The 26,492-nt window shown below is 45.2% G+C and overlaps 1 protein-coding gene and 1 long non-coding RNA gene across 2 annotated transcripts in view; one reads left to right on the forward strand and one right to left on the reverse strand.

The window, feature by feature from the left end:
• Window positions 1-269: 269 nt before the first annotated feature.
• NOG (noggin) lies at window positions 270-2,105 on the reverse strand. The gene has a single exon (XM_048817799.2). The coding sequence runs from the start codon at window positions 1,519-1,521 to the stop codon at window positions 850-852; it is 672 nt and encodes a 223-aa protein (XP_048673756.1). The 5' UTR covers window positions 1,522-2,105; the 3' UTR covers window positions 270-849.
• Window positions 2,106-2,182: 77 nt separating this feature from the next.
• LOC142069029 (uncharacterized) overlaps window positions 2,183-26,492 on the forward strand; it is a 43,336-nt gene continuing 19,026 nt past the window's right edge. Inside the window, exons 1-2 of the long non-coding RNA XR_012664890.1 lie at window positions 2,183-2,373; window positions 23,756-23,808. This is a non-coding gene — a long non-coding RNA (uncharacterized LOC142069029). The remainder of the gene's footprint in view (window positions 2,374-23,755; window positions 23,809-26,492) is intronic.

Below are 26,492 nucleotides of genomic sequence, written 5' to 3' on the forward strand. Positions count from 1 at the left end.
GGCGCTGTCGGAGTCGGGCGAGCAAGGGACCCCGGCACCCAGGCGAAGTGAGCAGCTAAATCCCACGTGCAAAGTCAGATCCCCCAGCATCTGGGTCGGTTAGGTCTCTGATAACACACACAGTCGTGAGCAGGGACGGGGACCCCTCCCCTTACCACAGAGAACCGGCCTGCTCGGCATACACAATCCATCAACCAGCTATACCAAGAAAGAGGGAATCCAGCCTGGATTCCGCATCCAAACCAAAAACCAAACAAAATCGACCCGGCTCGTGTTTTAGTGGTTGACTTTAATTCTGCGCTGCACTTTTACTACAGGGATATAAAGAATAAATAGCAGATACTCTTCACTGACATAGGCTTAAGTCATCCACATTTGTCCTCTCTATTTACAATAACGTTTATTCATTTTTAAACTCTGAAGTCCATTAAACACACACACACACTTGCCGAAGAATGGAAAACAGCTTTAAAACGTCGTCTCATCAAAAGTTTGGTTCGTTTTTTAATCCTTTTATTTAAAAAAAAAGGGGGGGGGGCTTCGCCCAAAGCGAAGCGATCTCGCTCGGTGTCTGGCATATAAATACAAGAAATAAAAAGGTCCATTAGCAACGACCAGGCTAATAGTCTTAAAAATACAGTAGACGCGGATTATTTCACGTATAATACTGACCTTTTAATAGTAAATTAAAACGGTGCCATATATACACACACATATACATTCTCCTACACGTTACAGTGCATTACAGCGTTAACCAGAAAGCAATTGTCTTTTTTAACGGAGGGATGGGGCAGCCAAGTCCACCCTGGGCGTCCGGCTTCGGGGGGCGGGAGGGCTTAAGTTCACGTCCTAGCAGGAGCATTTGCACTCCGAAATGATGGGGTACTGAATGGGTATCCACGTGCACCTCTGCCCCCCCCGGCGCTGGCACCTCCATCTCAGGATCGTTAAATGCACCGACTTGGCAGGCTTGCAAACCATGCCTTCTGGGACCGAACAAGACCTTTTACTGTAGCAGCTGCCCACTTTGACATAGCGGGGCCAAAAGCGGCTGCCAAGATCGGTCCACGTGTATAGGACTGGGCAGAAGCTCTGGGACCAGAGCCACATCTGCAGCTTCCTGCGCAGCTTTTTGCTCAGCCTGTGCTTTTTGCCCGGCTGCAGCCCCTCGTAAAACTCCAGCCCTTTGATGTCGCTGGGCATCGCCCCCGAGGGTCTCTGCCGGAGCAGCAAGTCCAGCTCGCCCAGATCGTCCACCCCCAGCCGGTCCTCGGGCACGGAGACAGCCATAAAGTTAGGGTCGAAGTGCCCGCCCATGAGGCTCCGCAGCAAGGTCTCGTTAAGATCCTTCTCCTTGGGGTCAAAGATAGGGTCCGGGTGCTCGATTAGATCCACCAAGGGCAAGTTGTCGCTGGGCGCCGGGCGGATGTGCAGATAATGCTGGCTAGCGCCCTGCTCTATCCGGAGACCCAGCAGAACCACCCAGGCGTAAATAGTCACAAGGCACTGGGAATGATCCATCCTCGGGGAGATCGGCGAGGGAGGGGGGGCCAGGGCGGGAGGGGGGCTGGCTTCACCAGGCACCAGAGGAAGAAGGTGCAAGCAAATGCATCAGAAAAACAAAAACAAAAAAAACCGTGTACGGGGCTTTATCCAAGCAGTTTGTCTTTCGGGGGAATCCGCCCCCGCCGCCCCCAAAGGCTGCGCCCCAAGCAGCCAGGAGCAAAGCCCCCTTCCTTCTGCAACTCCTCTCTCCAGCGAATTCTCCTCCTGGAAGAGCCTTTGCGAAATTCTCCTGCTGCTTTTCCTTCCCAGGGAGGCAGAGCGCCGCTTTTCGGGGGGCAAATGCTCCTTCCCGCTGCTGCTCCCCCTTCCCAGAGCGTGCGCGCGGGAGAAGGGTTGGGGTGGTCTTCTGGTGTGTGTGCAAATTCGTCCCCCCAGTTCCTTCCCGTAGGCTCCCCGCTGCAGCTTGCAAAGCAGCCTGCTCCTCCTCAGCAGCAGCCGCCACGCTCGTTGGCACCAGTTTGTCTGCTTTGCAAGGATCCAAAGCCTTTAAATTTCCTGCACTTTCAGCTCCATCACCATGGAAACCACCGACTCTCTCTCCTAACCCACCCCACCCCCCCTTAAAAAAACCACACACAACCCCCACCCCCCAACCCCGCAAAAGTCCAGACGAGCTTTGCTCTCCCCTCGCTACACCCCACCAGCCACCCACTGGTGGGGAATGCTGCGAGCACGGTCCACCGCTGTCTCTGCCCCCCCACCCCCAGCTGCTGCTCACATGCGTCCTGCTGCGGGCGGCTTTGGAGATGCTCCTGTCCGAGGTGGGGTTGGATCTCGCCCCCTCTCCCCTCCCCGCGGCTATACAGGGTAAGCAGCGACTCCAGGCACAAGTGAGGGGTCTTTTATGGAAGCCTCCCCTGGGGCTGGGGGCTGCAGGGTGGCGAGCAGAGGAGGGACGGGGTGGGAGTGTAGACGGTGCCTTTATAGCTCGCCCTCCGGGTAAGGGCGCAGCAGCGGAGCGCTGCAGCTCCCCGGGAGTCCCTTCATGTGCACGGTGCTTCTCTCTCTCTCTCTATCCCCCCCCCCCCCCCCAAGCTACCTGGCTGCTGTGGGTTTATTTGCCCGGCTCCACACATGGGCCTGTGATGTAATTCCTATTAAGCACTCACTCATGCTGGCTTCCAGCCCGACAGGGACTCTGCAGACACCTCCTCGCCCTAAGTGCAGGAGCTAAGTCGCCTGGCTCCTGCTTGCTAATTAACCGGGAGGAGCGAGCCCTCTGCTGGTGGCAAGGAGCGCTTGTGTCTCTGGGCAGAAGGCTAGACCCACCCTGGAGAGCGTGTGTGTGTGAGAGAGAAGGGGGGCCTTGAGAGCTCTTGATAAAGCACTATCCGCCTGAGCACAAAATCACTATAGTTTTAGATCCTTATCTTTCCATTATCCCCTTCTTTGTAACCCTCCAAACGTGATCTGGCTTTAAATGAGTTCAAACCCCTTTTTGAATAAGCCTCGTTTTGCCTTTTTCTGTAAATATAAATAGGGGGAAAGAAAAAAAAAAAGGCCAGTAGAAACTAATGGGGATGAAATCCTTGGTTTCTGTGGAGGGTGCTGTTAAAACCGTTAGAGCTTAATCGAGGAGGAGATCCTCCTTTAAAAAAAACCCAGCATACAGGATTCCACACCAGAGTTATAATTCTTTATTAAAGTTATTTGGGGGATTTTTAAAATAGCTCATAGAAAGGTTAGGACTTTTCCATGGGGGGACAGACAGACGGGGACTGATAGTTATAGATCTTGTCAGTCCATTAGAAGATAGAGAAAGGCTGAATACCGATCAGTGACACATCAGGATGTTATAAAGGTGAATGGCATTGTCTTCTATTAAGATTTGGAGGAAAATTTCTAAAGCTGCCTAACTGAATTAGGAGCCAAAGTTCCATTTTCAGAAGTGGTTTAAGCACTTCGGAGCCTACATCTCTTGGCATTTTGGCTCCTGAAGTATCTAAGTCACTTCTGAAAATGGAACTTACGTACTTCGCAAAATGTTACTCTCTGACTTTAGACTCTTGTGAAAGCATGCAGTATACAAGGGACTATTATCTATATGCCAAACTGTGATTTTTTTCTAAAAAGTAACTATTTCTTTTTTTTTAAAGTGAAACAACCATTTTATAAACCCAACACCACATTCTAAGATGTGCTCACTGAATACCAGATATGCCCACATCTGGTTCTTTGAACCACTCAATTTATACACTCACACAACCAAGATGTACTTATAAGGTATTCCACCAGAACGGTTAAGAGGAATGGGGGATACAATACACCCCAAAAGTTAAAGTGTGAGGGAGATTCAGCAAAACACTTAACATTTAACTTTAGGCACCTGTTTAAATCTCACGGATTTAAGCATATGCTTAAGTGCTTTGCTCATTGAAGCCTTAATTTCATCCAACAGTTAAGATGTTGCTGACAGCCCCTCAGATTATTAAACTGAAATCGTTTTAAACATTTGAATTACTTTTCACCATTGATGCTGTTAGCTTTTTGCACCAGCTTCTGCCAACTGGTCGGCATTGCTTTTGTGTAGAGATAGGTCTGACTGAAAATGCTACAGCTGAACACCAGTGAACTTTAGGGTAAGGATGTTATCAAATCCAGATGCAGATCTGACTTGTGCTTTATTTCTAAGTTGAAATGAAAAATATGGATCAGAACAGCCTAAGTTACGTAACATGACTCCTATTACCACAGTATCTGCGTACTTCACAACACCCCCAGGAGGCAGAGAAGTACTATTATCCTCAGAGAGGAAAAAGACCAGAAAGGCTAACTGACTTGCCCAAGGTCACAAGAACTTGAACCCCATATCTCCCCAGTTCGAGGTTAGTGCACTAACCAGTGGACCATCCTTTTGGTTTTGTTTATTGAGGGGTGGGGGTTTCAAAATCCTGATATGGACATCAGCTGTGTATCTCAGTCCTATCTCTACTTTGCGCTACAGTCTGTTTCACTCTCTGGTTCTTAGAACTAGCACAATGATGCAATATTTGGGTTGCAAACCCTCCAGCAGCATCTTTAAAACCAGACAAAATAGCAGTTTTTTAATGTTGAAATGTTGTGAACACACTTCTGTTAGTATTAGCCTTTGATACAGTTCATTTGCAGCTGGCGTGGCTTCCTACTTTTAGGGTTACCAGTAACTGACAGTGAGCCTTTAGCTCTTTCAGTTTTCCTCCATCCACTTTGAGGTAGGCCCCGATCCCGCAAAGCAATTAAGCCAGTGCTTAAGTCACATGGGACTATCCATGTGCTTAAAGTTAACCATACGCTTATACGTTTTGCTGGCTGGTGTCTTAGATTGTAGGATCCTTCAGCAGGGACTTTGTTTCTGTTGTGACTGCTTGGAATATTCTGTAAAATAAACATAATTCTAATAATCAATATTAAAGAGAGGGTGAAATTCAAGCTGGAGCTAAACTGTAGAGAGGATCTTACTGTCATACGTGCTCCCACCATTGCTATTTAAGTGTGTGTCACATTTCAATTAGATAGCTTCTTTTCCTGGAAGTTTAGATCTCTTCCTTTACCCAGCCCCTGGGAAAAAAAAATATTGCTCATTGCTGGAACTTGGCATGCCAAATCTCAGCTCTCAGCAATTGCCCACATACAAAAGTTAGCTACCACTACAGCTGTGTCAATCTTTTATAAAACTCACAGTGAAACCCAGGGGGTCTGAACCTAACATGAACCCAAGACTGAATTTTGCTGAATCCCATGTGAACCGAAAGGGCCAAGATTCGCACAGTTCTAACCACTGCACACAGGCACAAGCTACTTGTAAAAGAAGTCTCATAAGGATACTGGGCCAGATCCACAGCTGGCATAAATCAACATCGACTTTGATGGAACTATGCCAGTTTACACCAACCTGAGGTTATGCCTCTGTCTCTTAAATAGAGTCCCTGACTTGTTGCAAATTAGGTCCAATCCTGCATCCTACAAATTACCCACTGTAGCAGTAGCAATTAACCCCATAGATGCTCTGAGCTGGGCAGCGCTTGCTCATCCTTCACACCCTCAATACTTTCACTTTTCATGCAATTCAGGCAGAAAGAGGCAGAAGGTATGTGTCTGGACTCACCCCCACTGAACCTGCATGCAGAAAGGCTTAGCAGAAGCTGATTGGTGAGTCTGATGTCACTTTACCCACGGACAAAGTGATTGCTTTAAGCAGTTCCCATACTTCTGATGGTGGTCCGAAGTCAAAGCTATACATTTACCTACATAAAGAGAACTATCCATCTATCTAGCTAGCTAGCTACAGAGTCAGTAACCCGGTCTAGCTGATTTAAGTTTATGGTTTTTCATATAGTTCAGTATTGTGCCTTTTTTTCCTTTTTGGTTTTAGCAAATACAATGAGTGTTGCATGTGATCCATGTAACTTTTGTATCCGTCTACCTATCCATGTCCAACACCATCCATAACTAATTGCCAGGCACACTTTTAATATATTATTTGCAATTATGCAAGCTCACATTAACTTGACATAAACAATGCTTTGTGTCAATGATCCATCAACATATACTTGAGTCAACAATTCTACATATGTATCGCCCTTGTCCGTGTGTACTCCTATATAGATCAGCTATTTCATAACTGCTAGAGCTCTTGAAGAGGCACAATTCATAGGTTTCAGAGTAACAGCCATGTTAGTCTGTATTCGCAAAAGGAAAAGGAGTACTTGTGGCACCTTAGAGACTAACCAATTTATTTGAGCATGAGCTTTCGTGAGCTCATGCTCAAATAAATTGGTTAGTCTCTAAGGTGCCACAAGTACTCCTTTTCTTTTTACAATTCATAGGAGCATTTTGTAACACTTTCAGTTCTGTGCAAAGGATTTCTATGAAGTCTCAGACATTAGGCCATACCTTCACCCATTGAAGTCAATGGCAAAACTCCCTACACGCTTATGACAAGTCTCTTCTGTTGCCTCAATCTCCGTGGAGGAAAATGTACGGGGCCATAAGTCAATATATATATTTTGTATTCATTTTTAAAATCACCAGGGTTTAAGAACAAGGAAACTAACAAAAATACAAGGCTAAAAGGGCTCTGAAGTTTTGATGAGAAAAGCGACAGAGTTACATTCCGATGATCCATATTGATTCTCTCACAGGGAGCTCAGTGTTGAGTTGACTCAGAAAAAAATGTTTGTTTTCTCACACACAAACTAATGGCAAGTGCCGTGTGCTCAACTTGGGGTCTGAAAACAAAGCCGTGTTCTGCAGTGTAGTTAAGATTCTTGACTCATAATTTAGGTCCCGATCCTGCAGCCACTCAAACACACGTTTTGTTTTACTCATGTGAGTAAAAAGTTACACATGTTATACAGTGTTTGCAGGGTTTGGGCTGTAACAGAGGGATCTGGTTTTTATGGCAAATGGGCAGACATCTGAGTTCTGGGAGGGAGCCCTGCTGAGAACAGGTTAAGGGATCAGATGATTGCCTGATGAGTATCTGATTCCTATAAAGGCAGAAAGAGTTCAGTTGAGGGAGAAGACCTACAAGCTGGCTCTTGTGGCAGGCCCTGAAGCAGGGGACTCCTAGGCAGATGACCTCTAGGGGATATGATCTAGACTGCAATGCAGGCCCAGGGTTTGAACTCAGGCTCAAGCCTATCCCTCCTTCGGTCTATATACAAATCATGCTAACCCAGGACCCCATGGGTGGAGGGTCCAAGCCTAAGTCAAGCTGGGACTGAGGGTTCAAGCCCTATTGCTTTGCAGTGTATGCAGCTCCACTGGATTCGTGCTCTGGGAATCTGCCAAAAGTATCCCACAGGCTGACTTTTGTCCTCGGGACAGTCAAGTTTGGTGGTCAGTCAAGTTTTCCCACCCTGCTCCAGAAACAAAGGGCTAGAGAGGCCACATTTTGGGAGGGTATTAGGAAGCCCGGGATGTGGGTGGTTGGATTTGGGCCCGCATAATGCAGCGTAGCCCGGGGTTCAACAGTTCCGAACCTGTCATTACAAATGAGTGTAGACACTCAAGCCCTAGGTTAACAAACCCAGGGTCTGCTAACTCAACTTCTGCTAACCCTGGGCTTGCATTATCATGTAGACATACTTAGGAGGACTGAAGAAGAGCTGCCAGCGGTTGGGAAACTCCAGCAAGGAAGCCCCTGGACAGGAATAGTTAGCTATTGGATTTATGTTGAGCTGCTTTATTTTGGGGTTTGTTGAAGATTGTTGGTGAAGCCAATACATGAAACTCGAGCAAAAGGGCCTGATCCAGACTTGGGGCATAGTGCCAATCCTCCCTGGGATGGGAAGACAGGCCAAAAGCCAATGGGGGTCCTTAGCTGGCAGTTCTGTTGGCAATGATGCATGAGGCAGAGGAGAACACAACTCCAGCCACTACAGCTTTATTGGCTCTGGAGTGCTGAGAGTAGTAAAACTGTGTTTTTTTGGTAAAAACAAAAACAAATACAACTTGCAAGACACACAGGGCGCCAATGGGAGGAGTATTAAGGTGCCATTTCTTTGTGGTCACATATCGGATCACGAAGCATTTACAACATGCACCACTCTGAATGTCTGAGGCATTGCACAGGAAATATATTACTCAAGGACCTGACTTAAACCTACAAAATCAAAGACATTCAGATTTAATGCAACACTCTGAGCCATATCTTCCCATTTGTTTTTTAAGCCACAATGCCCATTAAACCTATTTCCTTGTGCCAGTTTGGTAATATATGCAGGACTCAATCTAATGTTCACTGAAATTTATTTAAACATGGCTTCTGTTCCCTTTATGACTTGCTAATTTATTATTAAATCTATTCGCTAATTATATGGTGACTGTATGTTACTATATGTATGTAAATAGTGACAACACAATCCACAGCTCTGGGCATTGCAGGGCACCCAGTAATCCCCGAGTACTATGCTTGGCTCTCCTTCTAATGCCTTGTGTGTCTTTGAACAATTCACTTTGCCTATGTGCCTCAGTTTCCCTATTTGGAAAATGGAAATAATACCTATCGATTTCACAGAGATGTTGCAAAGTGTAATTAGATGATGCCTGTTAAGTGCTTTCAAGACAAAAAGTGTAGTAAATATTATTCCTGGGTCTTATACAGTCCAAAGGTGTAACAATTAAAATAATTGTAATTATTTATATTTTTAGGTCCAGATCTGCAGCCCATTAAAATCTCCCATTCAGATAGCCTTTGAGACCGTCACAATTATTAGTGGAGTTTATCCTCCTAATACCTAACACAATAGAGGGGAGTTATCCCTGTTTTACAGATAAGGAATTAAGGCAAAGGGTAGATTAAATGACTTTCCCAAGGTCATACAGGGAATCTGGGGTAGAGGAAGGAATTGAACCCAAACTGTGTGAGTGTCTATTCAATGTGCTATCACCAATACCATCCTTCCTAACCCTGGATTCAGTTTACAGGAAGCTCCTCCAATTTTCATGGTCAGTTCTTTAGGCTGAGCTTAACTGAAAATATTTATTTTGCACTTTGAAAGATAGTGTGACTTCCTCAAAGTGCAGGAGCCCATGTGTTTTCTAGATTCAGACAGAGTTCTAGAAGATGGTATTGTCCATGTATGGGCTAGTAGGTGATCAGCTGGTATGAAAGAAAACAATCACCAATGTCCTACTTCGGAAAGAAAACAATATTTGAGAGAGAAAAGTTCTACCTTAGAATCCCAAGAGAAGATGGATAGTTTGGGCAGAGGATATGTATCTACAGTGATAAATGGTATATAAATAATAGATTTTGTAGTTAAGCTCTGAAATGAATGTTTTATAGTTGAGTAAATCCTCAGATGACTGATGCATTAAAGCAATGAAAATACAAAACAAGGGAGAGACCGAAATCTAAAATATAAGTGACTGCTCAGGCCCCTCTAACAATTCTTAGATTTAATGGTTATAGAGGAAATCTTGCCAACACACACATGTTGCCTTGCAAAAAAACACTATAAAAGAAAAAGCTCACAGGGTCCTTAAAGGATTGTTCTACTTTTCTTATTTCATTTCACCCCTGCTTTTAAAATGCCATGCCACCCAGATTCTCTGCCCATTCTCCAGCATTCTGCCTAAGGTATAGACTTTTGTCTTCGGAGCAGGACTTGTGCATTCATCTGCTGATAAACTGTTTATCTTAGCTTTTATGAGGGCGCCTTGCTGCAAGCCAGCCAGAGACAGGATCCTGGGTGTTTGTCTTTTTTTTTTTTTAAAGGGGGAGAAGGAGGGTATTTATACCTCCCCTTGGCTCTATATATCATGGGAGGCGGACTCCACCGTCTCTGTCTCTCTCAGCAGTGTCTTCTGCAGTAAATCTGAACCTCTCAGACTGGAGTTTTCTTGGCTACAGCCCCACTTGGCCATAAGGAGAAACTAAGGAGAGTTTTCTTTTTCTATCCTCCCCCCCCCCCACACACACAAGGTCTGCAGCAGAGTAAACCAAAAGTTCTCCTATTCCCCCCACCTCCTGCTTTTCATGCCAAATATTAACATCTCAGCAATCAAGTGGAGAGAAATTAAAATGCCAGACCAAAGCTGGTTAAGTGCCTCACAGTTCGCAGACAGATTCATCATGGGAAGAGAGGCTGGTGGGGGGCCGGTGAGAGAATTGGCAAAGATGAAGCAGTAACCAGGAGGAGATTTCTTTCTCTCTTTCTTTCCTTTTTTAAGCCTAAAAATTATGACACTTATATTTACAAGCTGTGGCTCCTAACTGGGATCTGAATCTACATACAGGCAACTTAGTTTATTCACACAAACTCCCTCTAGTAGTAGCATATATGTAGTTGAAGGCTAGGAATTTATTTATTTTGCCAGCCATGTATTCAGATAGATGTTTATTGAGATAAACTAGTCTAGAGGGTCTTTAAGACTAAAGATAACAGGGCGACAGGCATTCAATAGAGCAAAGAAAATACAGCGATTTAAAACACCCTTCCAACCAAGTGCTCCGAGTGTGAGTGTGTGATTCATTGATGCCAGCTACTGAATAAACCTAATACATAACATTTCCCACCTCTGATATTTAAAAAGGCCCCTATGCCTAGTTAGCACCAATGGAGCCCTTGAAATGTTTTATTGCTGATTGTCTACTGCCACATGATGGATTGCCACTTGGCTGAAAATGACAACCCCGCTTTCTCTCAGCTACTTCATTTTCCTGGCTTCAGTGGGGGTGAAGAAAAATCCGATTACATCATAGTTAGCCTCCTGGTTTTAAACACAGGAGAAAAAAATGAAGCTTTTAAAAGCACCTTTATCAAAGCTAGCTCAGCAAACCCCTGCACTAGTCAGTTACTTCAGTGGGCTTTGCATCAGGCCCCAGGGCAAGTTTCTTGAGAAATCTGACAGATTTAGTGGAAAGAAAATGCCCTGGTCTATACTACAGAGTTAGGTTGATGCAAGGCAGCTCACGTTGACCTAACTAGTGTCTACACTAAAATTTTGCTCCTGCCAATGTAACCATCCTGCTACACCTCCACAAGAGGTGTAGAGTCAAAGTAATTAGGTCAATGCAATGTTAGTGTAGACACTTGCATTGCCTTCATCGACTATTGCTGGCTTTCAAAAGCTGCCCCACAGTGACAGTTCCATCGGTGCAAGTGCTCCTGGTGAGGACACACACCACCAAGAAGCAAAGTGTAGACGTGCACTAGCGACGTAATTACTGCGGTGCCTGTGCGTCAACATAAATTAGGTCGACTTAACTTTGTAGTGTAGACGTGGCCAAATGTTAAAACATCTCAGACTGTGGGGTCTTTACTTCTGACCTCAGAGCGAGGCAGGGCCTGATTAAAAATACTGTATGTGCATAGCTCAAAAACAACGCACAAGACCAAATCCTGCTCAGGTGCAAATCTGGAATAATTCCAATGACCTCAATGGAGCTTCCCTGGATTTACTTCGGTGTAACTAATAAGCAGAATTAGGACCAATGTATAAAAGAAAGACTGGTTTTCTGTTTGGTTCATTGAGTAAAGACAGCAGATTCGGACCCATAGAATTGGGAGAGGGGATCAATAGACTTTTCTTTTTTAAATCAGTGAATGTCTTACAGAATTTGAAAAGAAGGTGAAGTCTTAATAATTGGAAAGAGATTAACTTGCAACTTGCTTCGGGAGATTTTGTATTCATAATTTTTTCTGGTTGTTACTCTTGGCCCCTTTAGGAAATCTGATCTTTTAAAAAAATAGTGGATTAAAATGATCATGGAGCACTTTTTTTTTTTAAATAGCTGCAATCATAGAGTTAACCTTGGCTCTACTTATTATGGTCAAAGACAATAAAATCTCCCAGAATGTGAGCTATCAAAGATCCGATTGGCTTTAAAAAAACCTGTCTGTTTAAAGAGAATATTTCCCAGTAAATCTTGTATTTCAGCTCCAAGTGGAATGATTCAGGCACTTCAGACACCAGGCAGACTGAAACAGAGATGCATGGGGTTGATCTGATGGATTCAAGTATAGAAACAGACACAAAGGAGCCTGATCCAAAACCCACTAAGGGCCAGTAGAAGTCTCTCCACTGACTTCAATCAGAAATCGACGTTCTAATGGATTGGGAAACGCTACTTGAGTTTTAGTAGCTGGCTAGTTTCAAGTCTCTCTCAACTGCACGTGGAAGCAAAGGGAACCAGGCGAGGACACAGTGAAATCTGGGCTTCGCAGGCACAGGTCTGACATTTACTCTTGGTGTTTGAATGGGTTCAGGAATTAATTAGGCCATGCAAGCCAGTTGGGTTCTCTCTTCTAGCAACCAGGTTGCTTATGGAAGTCCCGCCTTCCCCTCCCCTATAATGAAGCATGACTGTAGTAAAACAAGCCTTTTGATCGTTCCTCTTCTCATCACTTTCAAGACAAACAATGTCTCAGAAGCCCCCCAGCTGCTTTTATTTTTCTTATATCTAGAGTTACGTTTTGGGCGTGTTTACCCATCTTCATTAAAAATGCTCCCCCTTTTTAATACCCTTCCTTTATTGCAGTTTACACAACACATCAATTACAAGACAGGCTCAAAAGCTTTCAGAGCCCCTCTCAAGCAAAGCAAAGCAAAGCATCACACATCCACACCCCACCAAAGCAGTAACGGAAAACACTTCCCCAGCAAAGAAAACAATCACAAGTTACAGCTTTGTTCACTGCAAAGCATCCCTTATACACGATTGTCCCTTCCATACACTCAGGCGAACAGAAAACTCTTTAAAAAACATTATTCGAGAGATTATTCTCAGTTCATCAACATTAATTATTCTTTCCCCACAACTCTACACTATAGCATAAACAGTGTTTGGGAGATCACTTGTAAGGTATCCCAGGGATATGTAATTAATAGTTTGGCCATGGCATCAGATTTGGGATAATTATGGCTTTGCTGCATTCATCCTGGCTTTAAGATGATTCGCCTTAGTATGTCTGAGGTTTAAATAATGGCATGCTTAAAATCGTGTCACTAAGATGCTATTTAGCATGCTACATTAAGTTGCACCACAGCTTAAAGTAGAACAGCTTAAAGTAGTATACAGCTAGGACTTACCCTTTCAAAGGTGGGAAATATTTGTCCCAAATGGTATGATGTTTTTGAGCTAGTTCTCTCTCTCTCTCTGTATATCTATCTACAAACAATGGCCTCCCTATTTAAGCATAATAATGATATTGTCACCAGCACAAACATTCTTCATAGGACAACCTATCCTTGGAACAAGGCACTGTGCACATTCAAAACACAATTATTGGTCAGCCACACTTGGGAAAGTGGAGAGGGCCCCCCATGCAGGATGTGAACAGCGGGGTTGAATCTCTCAAGCAAAGGGGCCACTTCACCTCGAATATGATCTGATCGCTGATTTAGAGAAGCAGATTTGAGAATATTACCCCGAAAGGGGAGGGGGCGCGGAATAATACAAGCCAAACATCAGAACAGGGGGCACAATCCTGCTTCAAGGGTCTCAGGAAAGTGATGGCTTCTTACTGTTCCCCTGAAATTCTCCCTTCTCTGGTGAAAATCCCCAAACCAAGCTCAGATCCAGGGGTCACCCCAGGAACCGGGAGCAGTCTGTTTCTCACTGCTTGGTGCCTTGCTAACAACACAGCAGGACCCAGGGCTCCCTTCACCCTGGCGAAGGGTTTGTTTGTCAATTACCCCTAAACTCCCCTGGTCCTTATCCCATTAACAGCCTCTTGGCAGACTCTGCCCGTGACTAAGCCGGGGCCGTGGTTTGTCTCAGAAGCGGGGGCAATTGGCTGCCCTACGCGAGCCAGGAGAGCGAAAGGGGTTTGGGATTGATTTGTAAATTACAGTCCGGGATTTCTTGCCTGGACCCCACTGCTATTTGCATTCACATTCCCTAGCTGAAGCTGGCGCCAGGATCCCCGGCTGGCCCCGTGTTTATGTCATTGAGACTAGGACAATATTTCAGTGTGGAGCCAGACCGCGGGGATCCACTCTATAAAACCCTCACTAAAAATAGACAATCCCCCCCCCTCCCCATCATCTCCCCCCCCCCCCCCCGGGCTTCCCAAGGGTCGCCCACACCCTGCCTTCATTCGCAGCGAAACAAGCGTGCGAAATCGGCTCCCGGGGCCGCCCCCTCCCCTCCCCGCTGCTTTCTTCTCGAGAGCAGATTTAACTCGGGATGAAAGACGTCAATTAGCCGCCCCCGGAGCTGACAGCGCCGTGAAAGCTGCAGGACAAGCAGCCCCGCAACGCCCGTCTGGCAGGAGACCCAGCCCCGCAGCCTGCGGATTTTCCACTCCGACCTGCCTGCGCCCGGCCCGCAGCGCCCCGGGCTTCCGCGTTGCTGATGAGCGGGGGGAATCCAGCCCCATCAACCTGTGCCTGGATCCTGGGGCTGAGCAAAAATACCCGCCCCCCCCCCCCCCCCCCGGGGCAGAGGGTGCTGCTGGTTTTGCAATGCGAAGGCAGCAGGGCCCAGGGCGCCAAGGCCGGTTGGATGCTTGGGGCACAGGGCTGTCCAGGAGAGGGTAACAGATACCGGAAACTAGCACAATGCGTGGGGCTTCTCAGTTCCCTCTGCAGCGTTTAACTCCTGCCCCCGAGGGACCCTCCCCCCACAGGACAAACCCGGGTCATGCCTTCACCCCCGGCCTGATAAATCTTATCTGGAGCCGGCAGATTCAGAAGGAGCGGATACATTTCCATCCCAGCGCTGTCAGTTTTAGTCAGGGAGGCCCACACCAGGGTCAATCATTTAGCCTTGGGCCTGATGGGGCAGTGAGATTCAACCAGGGACACCCCCCCCCCCAACCCCCAGTTTGGAAGGATAAATAAGCAGCTTTTCTTTTGTGCTGCAAAGGGTTTATTGATTAGTTCAGTACCCAGGTAGGGAACATACCAGACACCTCATGTAAAGATTTGCAAGCGAAGGGCCCGATCCTTCAGTCCATATACAAGCATCATTCCCAGTTGGATGGAAGAGCTTGATGCAAAGCCCACTGAGCTCAATGGACAGACCACCATTGATTTCAAGAGCTGTAGAGCTGGTCCAGAAGTTTTATAATGCAGCAGTTACAGACAAGTGGGACTCCCCACGCCTCCTGGTTTCTTTAGTTGTTGAAGATGCATCTCCATAGGTGTGCACAGATAATAGCATATCCAGAGCGGGAATGGTGCTGTTAAAGAACCAGGACTGCTGACCCAACCCCCAAGAAGGCCAAGCTGGTTAGGAAACATCTACATCCAGATATCAGTCCATGACTCTATATTTACCTGGGTCAGGTTTGGAAGCTCAGCAGAGACATACGGACCTAAACATGGTGCTTACCCGAATCTTATCCAAACCTCATGGACCTGTACCACTGGTAGAGCCAGACACTGACAATGTAGATGTCACTTTCACATGGCTGGAAGTGAAGTAGAAGGGGAGTGAAAAAACATCCAGCTTTTCAAACGCAAAGGCTGGAGTTTGGCCCACTTGTTCAAGGAGTTATTATTTAATTGGAATCAGCTCACTGTTACCGAATACAGAGAGATGGAGGTTCACCTGATTTTGATGGGAAGAAATCTTTGCTAGAGTTGCTCTGTTCCAGTATTTCAGTAGTGCCTGGAGTCCCCAGTCACCATCAGAGCCTGGGTGCGCTAGGTGCTGTACAAACACATAGTAAGAGACAGTCCTGTAAAGCTCGCAATCTAAATAGATGAGACATACAAAGGGTGGAGCAAGGAGTTACAGCATATAAGCAGAAGTCTGGGAACACAGGCATCACTGTGACTTGCCTTTGGCCACCCACTCTGTGACAGCAATAGAAATTGAACCCAGATTTCCAGAGTCCCGTTCAGTGCTGGAAGTGAAAGCCCATCCTTCTTCCCTTAGCATGCTATTTGACAGTTGGTTGGAAGTCGACTTTCGACTAGGACTAGCTTTGACAATGGCTGGGGCTCTAATTTTTGTGAAAGGAGCCAAGAGAAAACCATTAGGAACTAGGAGAACCCTGAGAGTGGCTTGTCAGAGGATTATTTCAAGACCCCTCCCTAGAATGTTCCTCAACATGTAGACAACAGCACGTAGGGCTAGCTGTGGTCTGGTGGAGGCAGCTTGATCACAGACTTTGGGAGGGGATCCAAAAGACCCCACACAACCTGGTGCACACGTCTAAGTTTTCAGAGTCCTTGGCATGCCTGCCCACTCTTGCTCAGAGATTATGTCACTGAATTCAGCTTCTCATAGCTTCTTCTGGCTAGAATTTGCTCACCTAAAGCTATTAATATTACTGTAGTGCCCAGATGAGATCAGGGTCCTGTTGTGTGAGACATTACACAAACACACAGTGAAAGGCAGTCCCTGCCCAGAGGGGTTTACAGCCTAAATAGGCAAGACTGATAAAGGGTGGGAGGGGAAAGTGAGGTATGGAAGATGAAAGGACTTCCCCAAGGTCACCCAGCAGATCAGTGGCAGAGCTGGGAATCCTGCATCTCCAGATACTTTAGCTCACACTGCCTTGTACACAGATGGAATGCTCCCTTTTCTCTTAGCTCTAGAGACCTGTCAAAACTCAAAGATGTTTGGAGAAAAAAATCCACCCCCCATGTTTCTTTTTAACATTCTTTCTGCTCTGGAAAGGTGTTGGAGGCGGTCGGCTGCAGCCCCTAGCTGAGCGGGCTGTGGCTCAGGCTTACAAGGAGTTTCCAGCAAGTTAGATGAGCGAAGTTATGTAGTGTCAGTTCTTCAAGGGATTAACCCAGCTGTGCTACTTAGATGAGTGTCTCTGAATGAAAGACCGGGCAATTCTAGGTTCAGTGTAAAGCTAGGTCTCCTGGTGTTGAAGCTTTCCCCCTTTCATTACTTTCCTCTCTGAAATGCTTTTCACCTCTCCAATTGACCTTGGAGCAATTTTCCCAGCTAATTCCATGTCAGTAGGAGTCGGGCGCCAGTTGGATTGCGGGGACTAGATCCTGGTCTCATGGAAGGCAGTGGCAAACCTCCCCACTGACCTCAATGGAATCAGGATCAGCTCCGAAAGTTAGTGAACATGACTGGAGAGAGTGAGATCAAATGTGAAATCCTTTGGAGGCAGGAATGAGGGCTGGCTGAATGTCCCTTTGCAGCTCACTGCTGGGTGGATTATCAGAACTTGGAGTGAAATCCCTGAATAGCCACACAGAGGAACCCTCACAGCATTAGATGAAGGAAATTATGAATCGACAGCAAGGTGCTGGTACCATTTTGTCTAAAAGCAGCCTCCTTAGTTTTCACCATTAATCATTGTCTCTGTTGGACTTATTGTTTTAGCTGAATAGTCCCTGGCTTTGGCGGAATGATCATAATACATAGAGAACCATCAAGACTGGAGAAGCTGAGTTCCCTTGCCTTTCATTTTTTAATTCAAAGCACCACTTCCTAAAACACCTGCCTATGGCCTGGTCCCACAGGCCTCTCTCAAACACGACTCCTAGACAGAGAGGATTTCGGGACTGGGATCCGGATGAGACTTTCAAACCCTGTTTTCAGCAAAGAGGGTGAGGGAGGAGGAGAAGAGGAAATGGAAATGTGCTGGGGAGGGGGTGTTTCCTTTCCTTTCACAACGTTCTGCATCCCAGAAACCAGAGAAATAGCCTCTGCTCATGGAATGTGCCTCTATCCTTTAGGATAGTCTTTAACTATATGACTACATGCTATGTTTTCCACAGGAACCCTGCTTCATTTAGTGCATAGGACAGACAGAGCTCTTGGAATGAACCAGGATTCCGTAGTAAAAGGTTGTTGTCCATATGATCCTGCCTCATTTGTTGCCGAAGTTGGAATGTGTGTAGCAAATGAGGCAGGGGATTGCAGGAAGAGAAAGGATGATCTCAAGATTTAGGCAGTTGAATGCCACCCTGTACAATTAGATTCTATCCCTTCCTTTGCTACCAAGTTCCTATGCAATGCCGGACTAGTCACTTAAATCAAGGTGGCCATGAATGGTGAGTTTCTCATTTTCTGGATGCCAAAGGTGAGACACCTGGGGTCAGATTTGCAACGTGCTAAGTGCTCAGAGCTGCAACCATACTCAACGGGAGATGTGCTTTGAACATATAAAGTAGTATAAAAATGACACATGTGTGGCCTCCAAATCCATACAGAGTATGACCTCGGAGCTTTAGAGCATAGACCACATCCAAGTTTTCTGCTTGGCATGCTCTGTGTAAGTGACAGCATCTCAGATCACATTCTACAAAAATACTTCAGGACCCTCCCGGAGTCTCTTCAGAAATCAGGCCCAAGATGAGCTTCACACCCCACAATGAGCCAAGTGGCAAAGAGCTGGCTTCATAATGCCCTAGATGTTATCTCTCAGTACGTTCCTCTGGCGCTTGGTGCTTCCTTTCCTGACCTCCTTGCCACAACCAGACATGTCAGTTAGGTTTATAGGCAAAGTTGCATGTCAAACCTAGAAAGTTCTTGCTGATATCCAATAGGCCCTATTAAAGGCTCCTCCTGGCTCTAGGTATAATAGTGATTTGAGTGGTATTCCTCACTTTAAGCATAGGGAATAGCTCTAAAACTGAAAGGGAACTGAGGGGAAAGCAAACATGAGAGGCAGCATGGTCCAACGAGAGAGCATTGGAATGAGCCTGCTCTGTGACCTTGGTACTTCACCTTTCTGTGCCGTTTCCCCTCCCACACTTTGTCTGTCTTGTCTCTTGAGATTGTAAGCTCTTCAGAGCAGGGGTTGTCTCTTACTAGGTGTCCGTACAGCGTTTAGGGTGGCTTCCAAACTGTCCAGGACATAATTCCCTGGCGAAAATCCACTCCAGCTCCTCCTAGTATGCACACATACTGGGAGCATTATCGGAGACCTTGTTTTCGTCCTTCGCATTTTTGGTATTCTGCTGTAGCGTTTTAATATTTTGCCCCGGCTCTGTGGAATGCATTGTCTTTTGACATCAGGTATGGCCTTATCTTTCCTTGAAGTCTAGATTGAAAACATTTATTTTTGTCCTTTTAATTAGTTTTTAATTTATTATTTTAAACCTTCGATGCTTCAGTGAGATAAAATATTATAAAAGTTTTAGCTGCTGTTGCACAGTAATATGGCAAATACCAATATGCACCTATTACATTTCTCCTGGAATCTCATCTCACTTTCACTGGTTTCACACTTGAACAATTCCATTTACTTCAGAGGATTTACTCCTGAGTATCTGAGAGAGAAATAAGATCAGAATGGCCACCTGACAACTTCTCTTAACAAGTAATACCATCCCCTAGCTCTTAGATAGTGCTTTTCTTCACTACATCTCAAAGCACTTTAGGTAAGCATCATTATCCCTATTTGACAGAAGGGGAAACTGAGGTACGGAGTAGTAAAGTGACTTGCCCAAGGTCACCTAGCAGGCCAGTGACCAAGCGGGGAATAGATTCCATGTCTCCTGAGCCTCAGTATCCTTTAACGAGGGCAGTAGGTTTTAACAGCTCAATGCTTTGAATCATTACTAAATCCAAAAGGACACTAGGCAATACAACGGTGCTGGAGGGACAGTCTTCAAACTGTTGAATGCATCACATTCTAGAGCTAAAAAAAAAAAAGTGTATATTGTATATACTGGAGAGCAGAATGCTGATTTTAATTTTCCGTAAAAAATTAAACCAATTATCTCTTGGTTACTTATTCTTTTATTACAGTGGGTCCTAAAATAGGTCCTAATCAGAAAGCATGGCCCTATTGTGTTAGGGGGTACATGCTTATGTTGTGAGGAGACAAACCGCACCCCCAAACAGCCTACAGTCATTGGCCTTGTCTACAATGCAAAGAAAAACCCATGGCACTGAGCCTCAGAGCCCAGGTCAATCGATTTGGCTTGCGGGGCTAACAGTAGCAGTGCAGGCATTTTCAGGCAGGCTGGAGCTCAGGCTCCAAATCCCAGCAAAGGGGGAAAGTCTCGGAGCCGGGCTCCAGCCTGAGCAGGAACATCTACACTGATACTTTTAGCCCTGCAGCCCGAGCCCCAGTCAATTGACCTGGGCTCTGACTTGGTGCCACGGGATTTTCTTTGCAGTGTATACATACCCACTGTGGCTTGCAAAGACGATCTGAAAGGCAAGCACATATTTTAATTTTAAAACACCACCCCCCCATTTAAAATGGTTGTGAGCCTGCAAAACTCAGAACCCTTCTCAAGTGAAATGACTGAATGTGAGAATCCAGCAAGCAGCGATATACTATGCATCATTTCAGCACATTGTTGGCAGCTGCTGTGGGACCAATCTACGAGCTGCCTTCAAAATGTTAATGGAAGGGTATTCTTTTAAATCTCTACCCAGTCTTTTCACTGCTTTCTAGCATACCCTTTTCAGAACATAAGTACATATGCTGTTCTCTCTTTTGCTTGGCACTTGGACAGCTTTTCTACTGTCACTGCCCTGTAGTCCTCAGCTGGCACAAGAATTCCAAAATAAATGAATGTGTTGTAATCAGGAGAAAAATATTCGCAAAAAGAAAAGGAGTACTTGTGGCACCTTAGAGACTAACCAATTTATTTGAGCATGAGCTTTCGTGAGCTACAGCTCACTTCATCAGATGTATACCGTGGAAACTGCAGCAGACTTTATATACACACAGAGAATATGAAACAATACCTCCTCCCACCCCACTGTCCTGCTGGTAATAGCTTATCTAAAGTGATCAACAGGTGGGCCATTTCCAGCACAAATCCAGGTTTTCTCACCCTCCACCCCCCCACACAAATTCACTCTCCTGCTGGTGCTAGCCCATCCAAAGTGACAACTCTTTACATAATCAAGTCGGGCTATTTCCTGCATAGATCCAGGTTTTCTCACATCCCCCCCACCCCCATACACACACAAACTCACTCTCCTGCTGGTAATAGCTCATCTAAACTGACCACTCTCCAAGTTTAAATCCAAGTTAAACCAGAACATCTGGGGGGGGGGGTAGGAAAAAACAAGAGATTGGTTAGTCTCTAAGGTGCCACAAGTACTCCTTTTCTTTTTGCGAATACTGACTAACACGGCTGTTCCTCTGAGAAAAATATTGTGTCCTTGTGGTGTTGATGTTGATTGCAGCTCAATTCCTCAATGGCCACCACCAGTTTAGCTGCATATTTCTGTACAAAACTACGCTCACACTGGGGACTTGGCAGGCTTCTGGCTGAATAGACACTTCAGCTACTTAAATGTTCATTGCGGCTGACAAAGTGTTGTACTTGCATTACGAGAGGACTAGTCTTAACAAACAGGACACAGTTTGCATCCCGTGGCCCATGCAGCACAAACAGGTCTGCTGGTCATAAAGCTCCTCTGAGTTTTTGTGATACTTAAGTGCTGATGATAAGAGACCAGGTTCCGGCAGAAGAGGACCTTAAAAGAGGCAGAGTGACTGAGAGATAAAGATCTCCTGCGCCCAGACATGCTTCAGAAACCACATGGGCAAAATGAACTTCACAGATAATATACAAATATGCCTACAGGTACATAAGAAAGAGCATCCTAGGAAGAGCACAAGCTGAGATTCAGCGACAAATAACCAAGCACTTGCGTATCTACTCACATAGCATATTGTTAACATGGGGGAATTTACTGCCCCAGAGAATGAAAGGGTCAGGGCGGGGTTTTCAAAAGCGCTCAGTGCTGGTTAACTCAGTCACCTTCTGCTGCATCCAATCTGGATGTGAAAAATAGATCCCCATCTGTGTTCGGTCCTATCCCACAACCAGTGCTGTTATGGGAATGTCAAATTCCAGCACTCCCCACCCTGGAGTTTTAGGTACTGTGCCTTTAAGGGCTGAGCTGCCCAGCCAGAGAGCAGAGCTCTTGCAAGCAGCATAATTTCGGAGTGACCACTGAATGCATACACTGCACCCAAGATTTAATGTTCTAGTCCAGGCCCATCTCTGGGGAAAGTGAACACTGAGTCCCAGATCTCTGTGCTGAATGCCCTACACTAATATTTCCCAAAGCGTAGGGTGTGAAGGACTGACTGCGGGGATGGAAAAGTGGGGGACACAGCCAGATCTCGCCATTGTTTTCCATATTCTCAGCTTTCATTTAAAAAATGTCACTAGGTGTTATGATTGCAAAGGAAACTTTCAAAAGGCAGTGTAACTGAGGCAGCAATATTTGCTGGAGTTTGCAAAGAGCCTGAAACAATAGCTCTGAACTGCCTGATTCATTTCAGTGGGTGCTAAGTCAAATGTCAGTTATTATACTTTACCTGTCAACACTTAACTATTTTACTGCTCATCCGAGCATATAAGCAAGGAAAGGAAATTTGTTATGAAGATCTATCTATCAGGAGGGGTACAAAGGACTAGCTGGGGGTGCAGTGAAGATGTACTACATTAAGAGGTGTAGGTCTTTAACAAAATATGGTGGGTTGAGGGGAAGATGTTAGGGTAGGTGGGATGGGTTTCATTTTCATGAAAGGAGGCTCAGCTTTAAAAAAACTGGGAATTGCTGCTCGACACAGTTTGGTTAGAGGAGGCATCCAGCAGATACTTCTGGATTTAAATTAAGGCCCAGTACTACAGGTTTAACTCAAGCAAAGCTCAATTCCCTGTACAGGGTCTGCACTATTGTTTCTCAGTTTTCCTCGAAAAAGCAGCCCTTTGGTTACCATTTGGGCTAAGGTGTACCAAATCTGTATTCATTTTCCTTCCAGTGAATTCATCTTTATCCAGCTTATTTCTGGGAAATGTGAGGCTGCCTTCCCAGGACGTAATTGCAAGTCCCAGTAGAGGAGGCTGGGGGCAGGAAGGGAAACTTGAGGTTGAGGCCACAAGATGCAGTGCTGTAGAGACTCTGGGCTATACTGGGGCAGCCTGGGGAGGCTGCAGTAATTTAAACAGCCCCCAGGGTTATCTAAGTTATACCGAGGGCCGCTCTAGCTCTAGAATGGCCAAAGGCAAGTCTACACCTATCTGTTCCTTGTTTTACCCATCTATAAAACAGGGACAACGATTCTTATCTGCTTTTGTAAAGGGCTTTGAGCTGCTGCTAAAAAGTGCTATATTACGGGTTATGATTACATTCAGCACATATGCATCAGCAATTCCAACTGAAGTCAGTGGGAGTTACGTGCACATAGGACAAGATTCTGATCTTTGGTATCCTGGTGTAAACCCCGAGCAACTACTTACAACAGCATTAATCTGGAGTACCTCCACTGATGTCAGACAGAGCTGAATCTAGCCCATAATGATACTGTGTGGCAAGGGTACCAATATAAGCCATGAAACTAAAAATATCTTAATAAATTACTCCTACCACTACTGATTAGGAGAAATAATTTTCTCTTCTTGATTGCCTTACAGAAGGAGGGCCCTCGTATTCGGTTGTGACCTGTCCTGATGAAGATTTATGCTATTTGTTTTTTTTTCTTTCCACAGGCCTTTGAAGATCTAATAGGGAAGTGATTTTTATGGCTGATTTATTAGCCCAACTGCTTCACTGGGTCTTTGCCTGCAGCAACTCCGGATAATTTCTGTGAGCTAATTGCGGCATAAATTCAAGCTTCACAAAAACGGAACTAGTCATCTAAGTCTCTCTGTAAAACTGCTCAGTTCAACCACACTTCTGTGTGTTGGAGGCAATTCTGGAAGCACAGATGCATAGATTTTAAAGCCAAAACAGAGCATTATGATCATTTAGCCTAATCTCCTGCATAAGGCAGTCCAAAAAACCTCACGCAGTAAACTCTGCATTAAGCCCATGTCTCTGTTTGAGCTATTGCTTTTTTTTTTTTAGAAAGACATCCAATTTGAAGACTTCAGGTGATGGAGAACCCATTACCTCTGTCGGTAAGTTCATTCCAAAGTTTAGTTACCCTCATGGTTAAAAATCTGGACCTGATCTCTAGTTATTGAATGTCTCTAGTTTTACCTTCCAACCACTGGATCTCATTATGCTTTTTCCTGCTAGAAAATTTATGCTAGATTAGAGCTATCTGCTGTCAGAAATCTCTTCCACGGATAGGCACTTGTAGACAGCAATTGAGTCATCTCTTAACCCTCTCTTGGGCAAGATAAATAGAATGAGTTTCTTAAAGTTTCCAGACCTTGAATCATTTTTGTAGCTCTTTCCTGACTTTCTGACTAGTCAACTTCCTTTTTGAAGTTTGGACTCCAGAACTGGACAGAGTATTTCAGTAATGGTCCCACTATTGCAACAGCAGGGAATTCTGTCCGGTTAATCTGATAGTGGATAAAGAGAACAAGTAACAAAAAGGCTGGAGATTAAAAAGAAGTGTTATCTGGCTGGGGGGAAGAGGAAGAAGAAAACCACCTAAGGAAAAAATGTAGCCACTTCAGGCAAATTTTGTAAAAAAGGGGTGCCTAAAAATAGGCTCCAACATCTGTATTTAGGAACCTAAAGAGATGGCCTAATTTTCAAAGGGGCAGAGCACTCTTCAGCTGTCATGACTCCAATGGTTGTTGCTGGGGGCTTAGCATATTTAAAAATCAGCTCACCTATTCAGGTGCCAGAGCTGAAAGGTTTTGCTTTACATCACTGGTTGAGCTGATTTTTCTATGGAACTTAATTAGCAAATATCGTGGACCAAGTCAAAAGAGAGATCCTTGTGTTTCTAGGTTCCAAAAGCAACCTCTCACTCACCAGCTGGTTCAGCGATGGTCCCAACTGGGCTGATCTCATCCATCTTAAGCCTGGTCCCAAATGAGAAACATGCAAGCCATAAACTGGGCATCATGGGCTGAATAAAGGCATTCTCTTCACAAATGGGCTAAATATGCCATTTGAAATATATATTTTAGATATAAAATAGTTGTTAAAATTGAATTGAAAGGTTATTGTAGAAGCTGGGTGGAACGTGGTGGGTAGAAAATATGCTGGAGGTAGTTTTTTCCGAGTTGCTATTTTTATTACAGCTATTGTGGGAGCCCAGCAAAATACTTTAGTGAATAAGGTCTCCATACAAATTCCAAGTATGCACTGGTGGTTATATAAGAGCTTGTTTGTTTTAGGCCTTTTATTTTATTTTCAGTGCACCTGCACTCTTGCCCAAACCTTCCCTCACATGTTTCCACTGTGGCAAATAATATGGCGACTTTGGTCTTTGAATAAACCCTACATCAGTGTCTCTCAACGTTTGCAGACTACTGTACCCCTTTCAGGAGTCTGATTTGTCTTGTGTACCCGTAAGTTTCACGTCACTTAAAAACTACCTGTTTACAAAATCAGACAAACATACAAATGTCACAGCACACTAGTACTGACAAATTGCTTCCTTTCACATTTTTGCCATTTAATTATAAAATAAACCAATTGGAATAGAAATATTGTACTTTCATTTCAGTGTATAGTATATAGAGCAGTATAGACAAGTCAGTGTCTGTATGAAATTTTAGTTTATACTGACTTTGCTAGTGCTTTATATGTAGCCTGTTGTAAAACTAGGCAACTAGCTAGAGGAGTTGATGTATCCCCTGGAAGACCTCTGTGTACCCCGAGGGGTACACACACCCCTGGTTGAGAGCCGCTGCTCTCAATTTTACTCTGCATTTTTCCATTTGCTTATGTTTTAACAAACAATGGTCCAACACAATTGGGGTAACCTCACTCTTTGGGCATGAGTCTCTCTTTGGGCAGACATCACTCTAGTTTTCAGTATCCGCTTTAAAGTCAGCCATGCAAGAAGCAGTGTTTAAACTTAAATATAAGGGAAGGAGAAAAGCTCCTCTCTGGTTTTTCATGTGTGTTAAAGTGATGTAAGGTGAAAGTCACTGGGGCCAAAATCATTCTTGGTGTCAACTCCTTTGTGGAGTTAAAGCGTCAGTGATGAGTTTGGCTTGCTTTAACTACAGCTATTTAATTTAATTAATATTTACATTCCAAAGAATCCCATTTGCAAGTGCTAAGTGATATGGCAAATATGGAACAAATTATCAGCAACAGCAGGGGTGACTTAAAATATGCATCTTGAGTTTGGAGTAACTCAGAAGCCTGCGGTGATGCAATCATTCGAACAGAGTAATCTTTGTGCGTTCACCATTGCCAAGAATGCATGTACAAACCATGTTACAGAGAGGTGTTTTATAGGGATGACACATAGGCTGCCCCCGATTGTCAATAAGCCTCATATACAGAAACCTAAACCCACTTGGTCTTGTGGGCCAGGTGTCTCCTAATGACGGCGTAAGCCAGAGGCGCTGACTTCCTGAGTCCCCTGGAGGTGCTGGACCCCCGCTCCGCCCCAGGCCCTGATCCCACACCACCCTTTCCCCCAAGTCCCCATCCCTGCCTCTTCCCACCCCATTCTGCCCCTCCCCCCACTTCTTCCTGCCCCAGCACAGCTGATCACTAGCAGGCAGGAGGCACGGGGGGGGGGGGGGGGAAGGGAGCAGGAGGAGGAGATGATCGGCAGGGTTCACCGGCAGGCAGCAGATGCTGGGGGGAGGAGCAGGCACTGATTAGTGGGACTGCTGGTGGGTGCTGAGCACCCACTATTTTGCTCCAGCCCCAGAGC

This window comes from Caretta caretta, chromosome 14, assembly GCF_965140235.1.
Source record: "Caretta caretta isolate rCarCar2 chromosome 14, rCarCar1.hap1, whole genome shotgun sequence".
Lineage (NCBI taxonomy): Eukaryota > Metazoa > Chordata > Testudines > Cheloniidae > Caretta > Caretta caretta.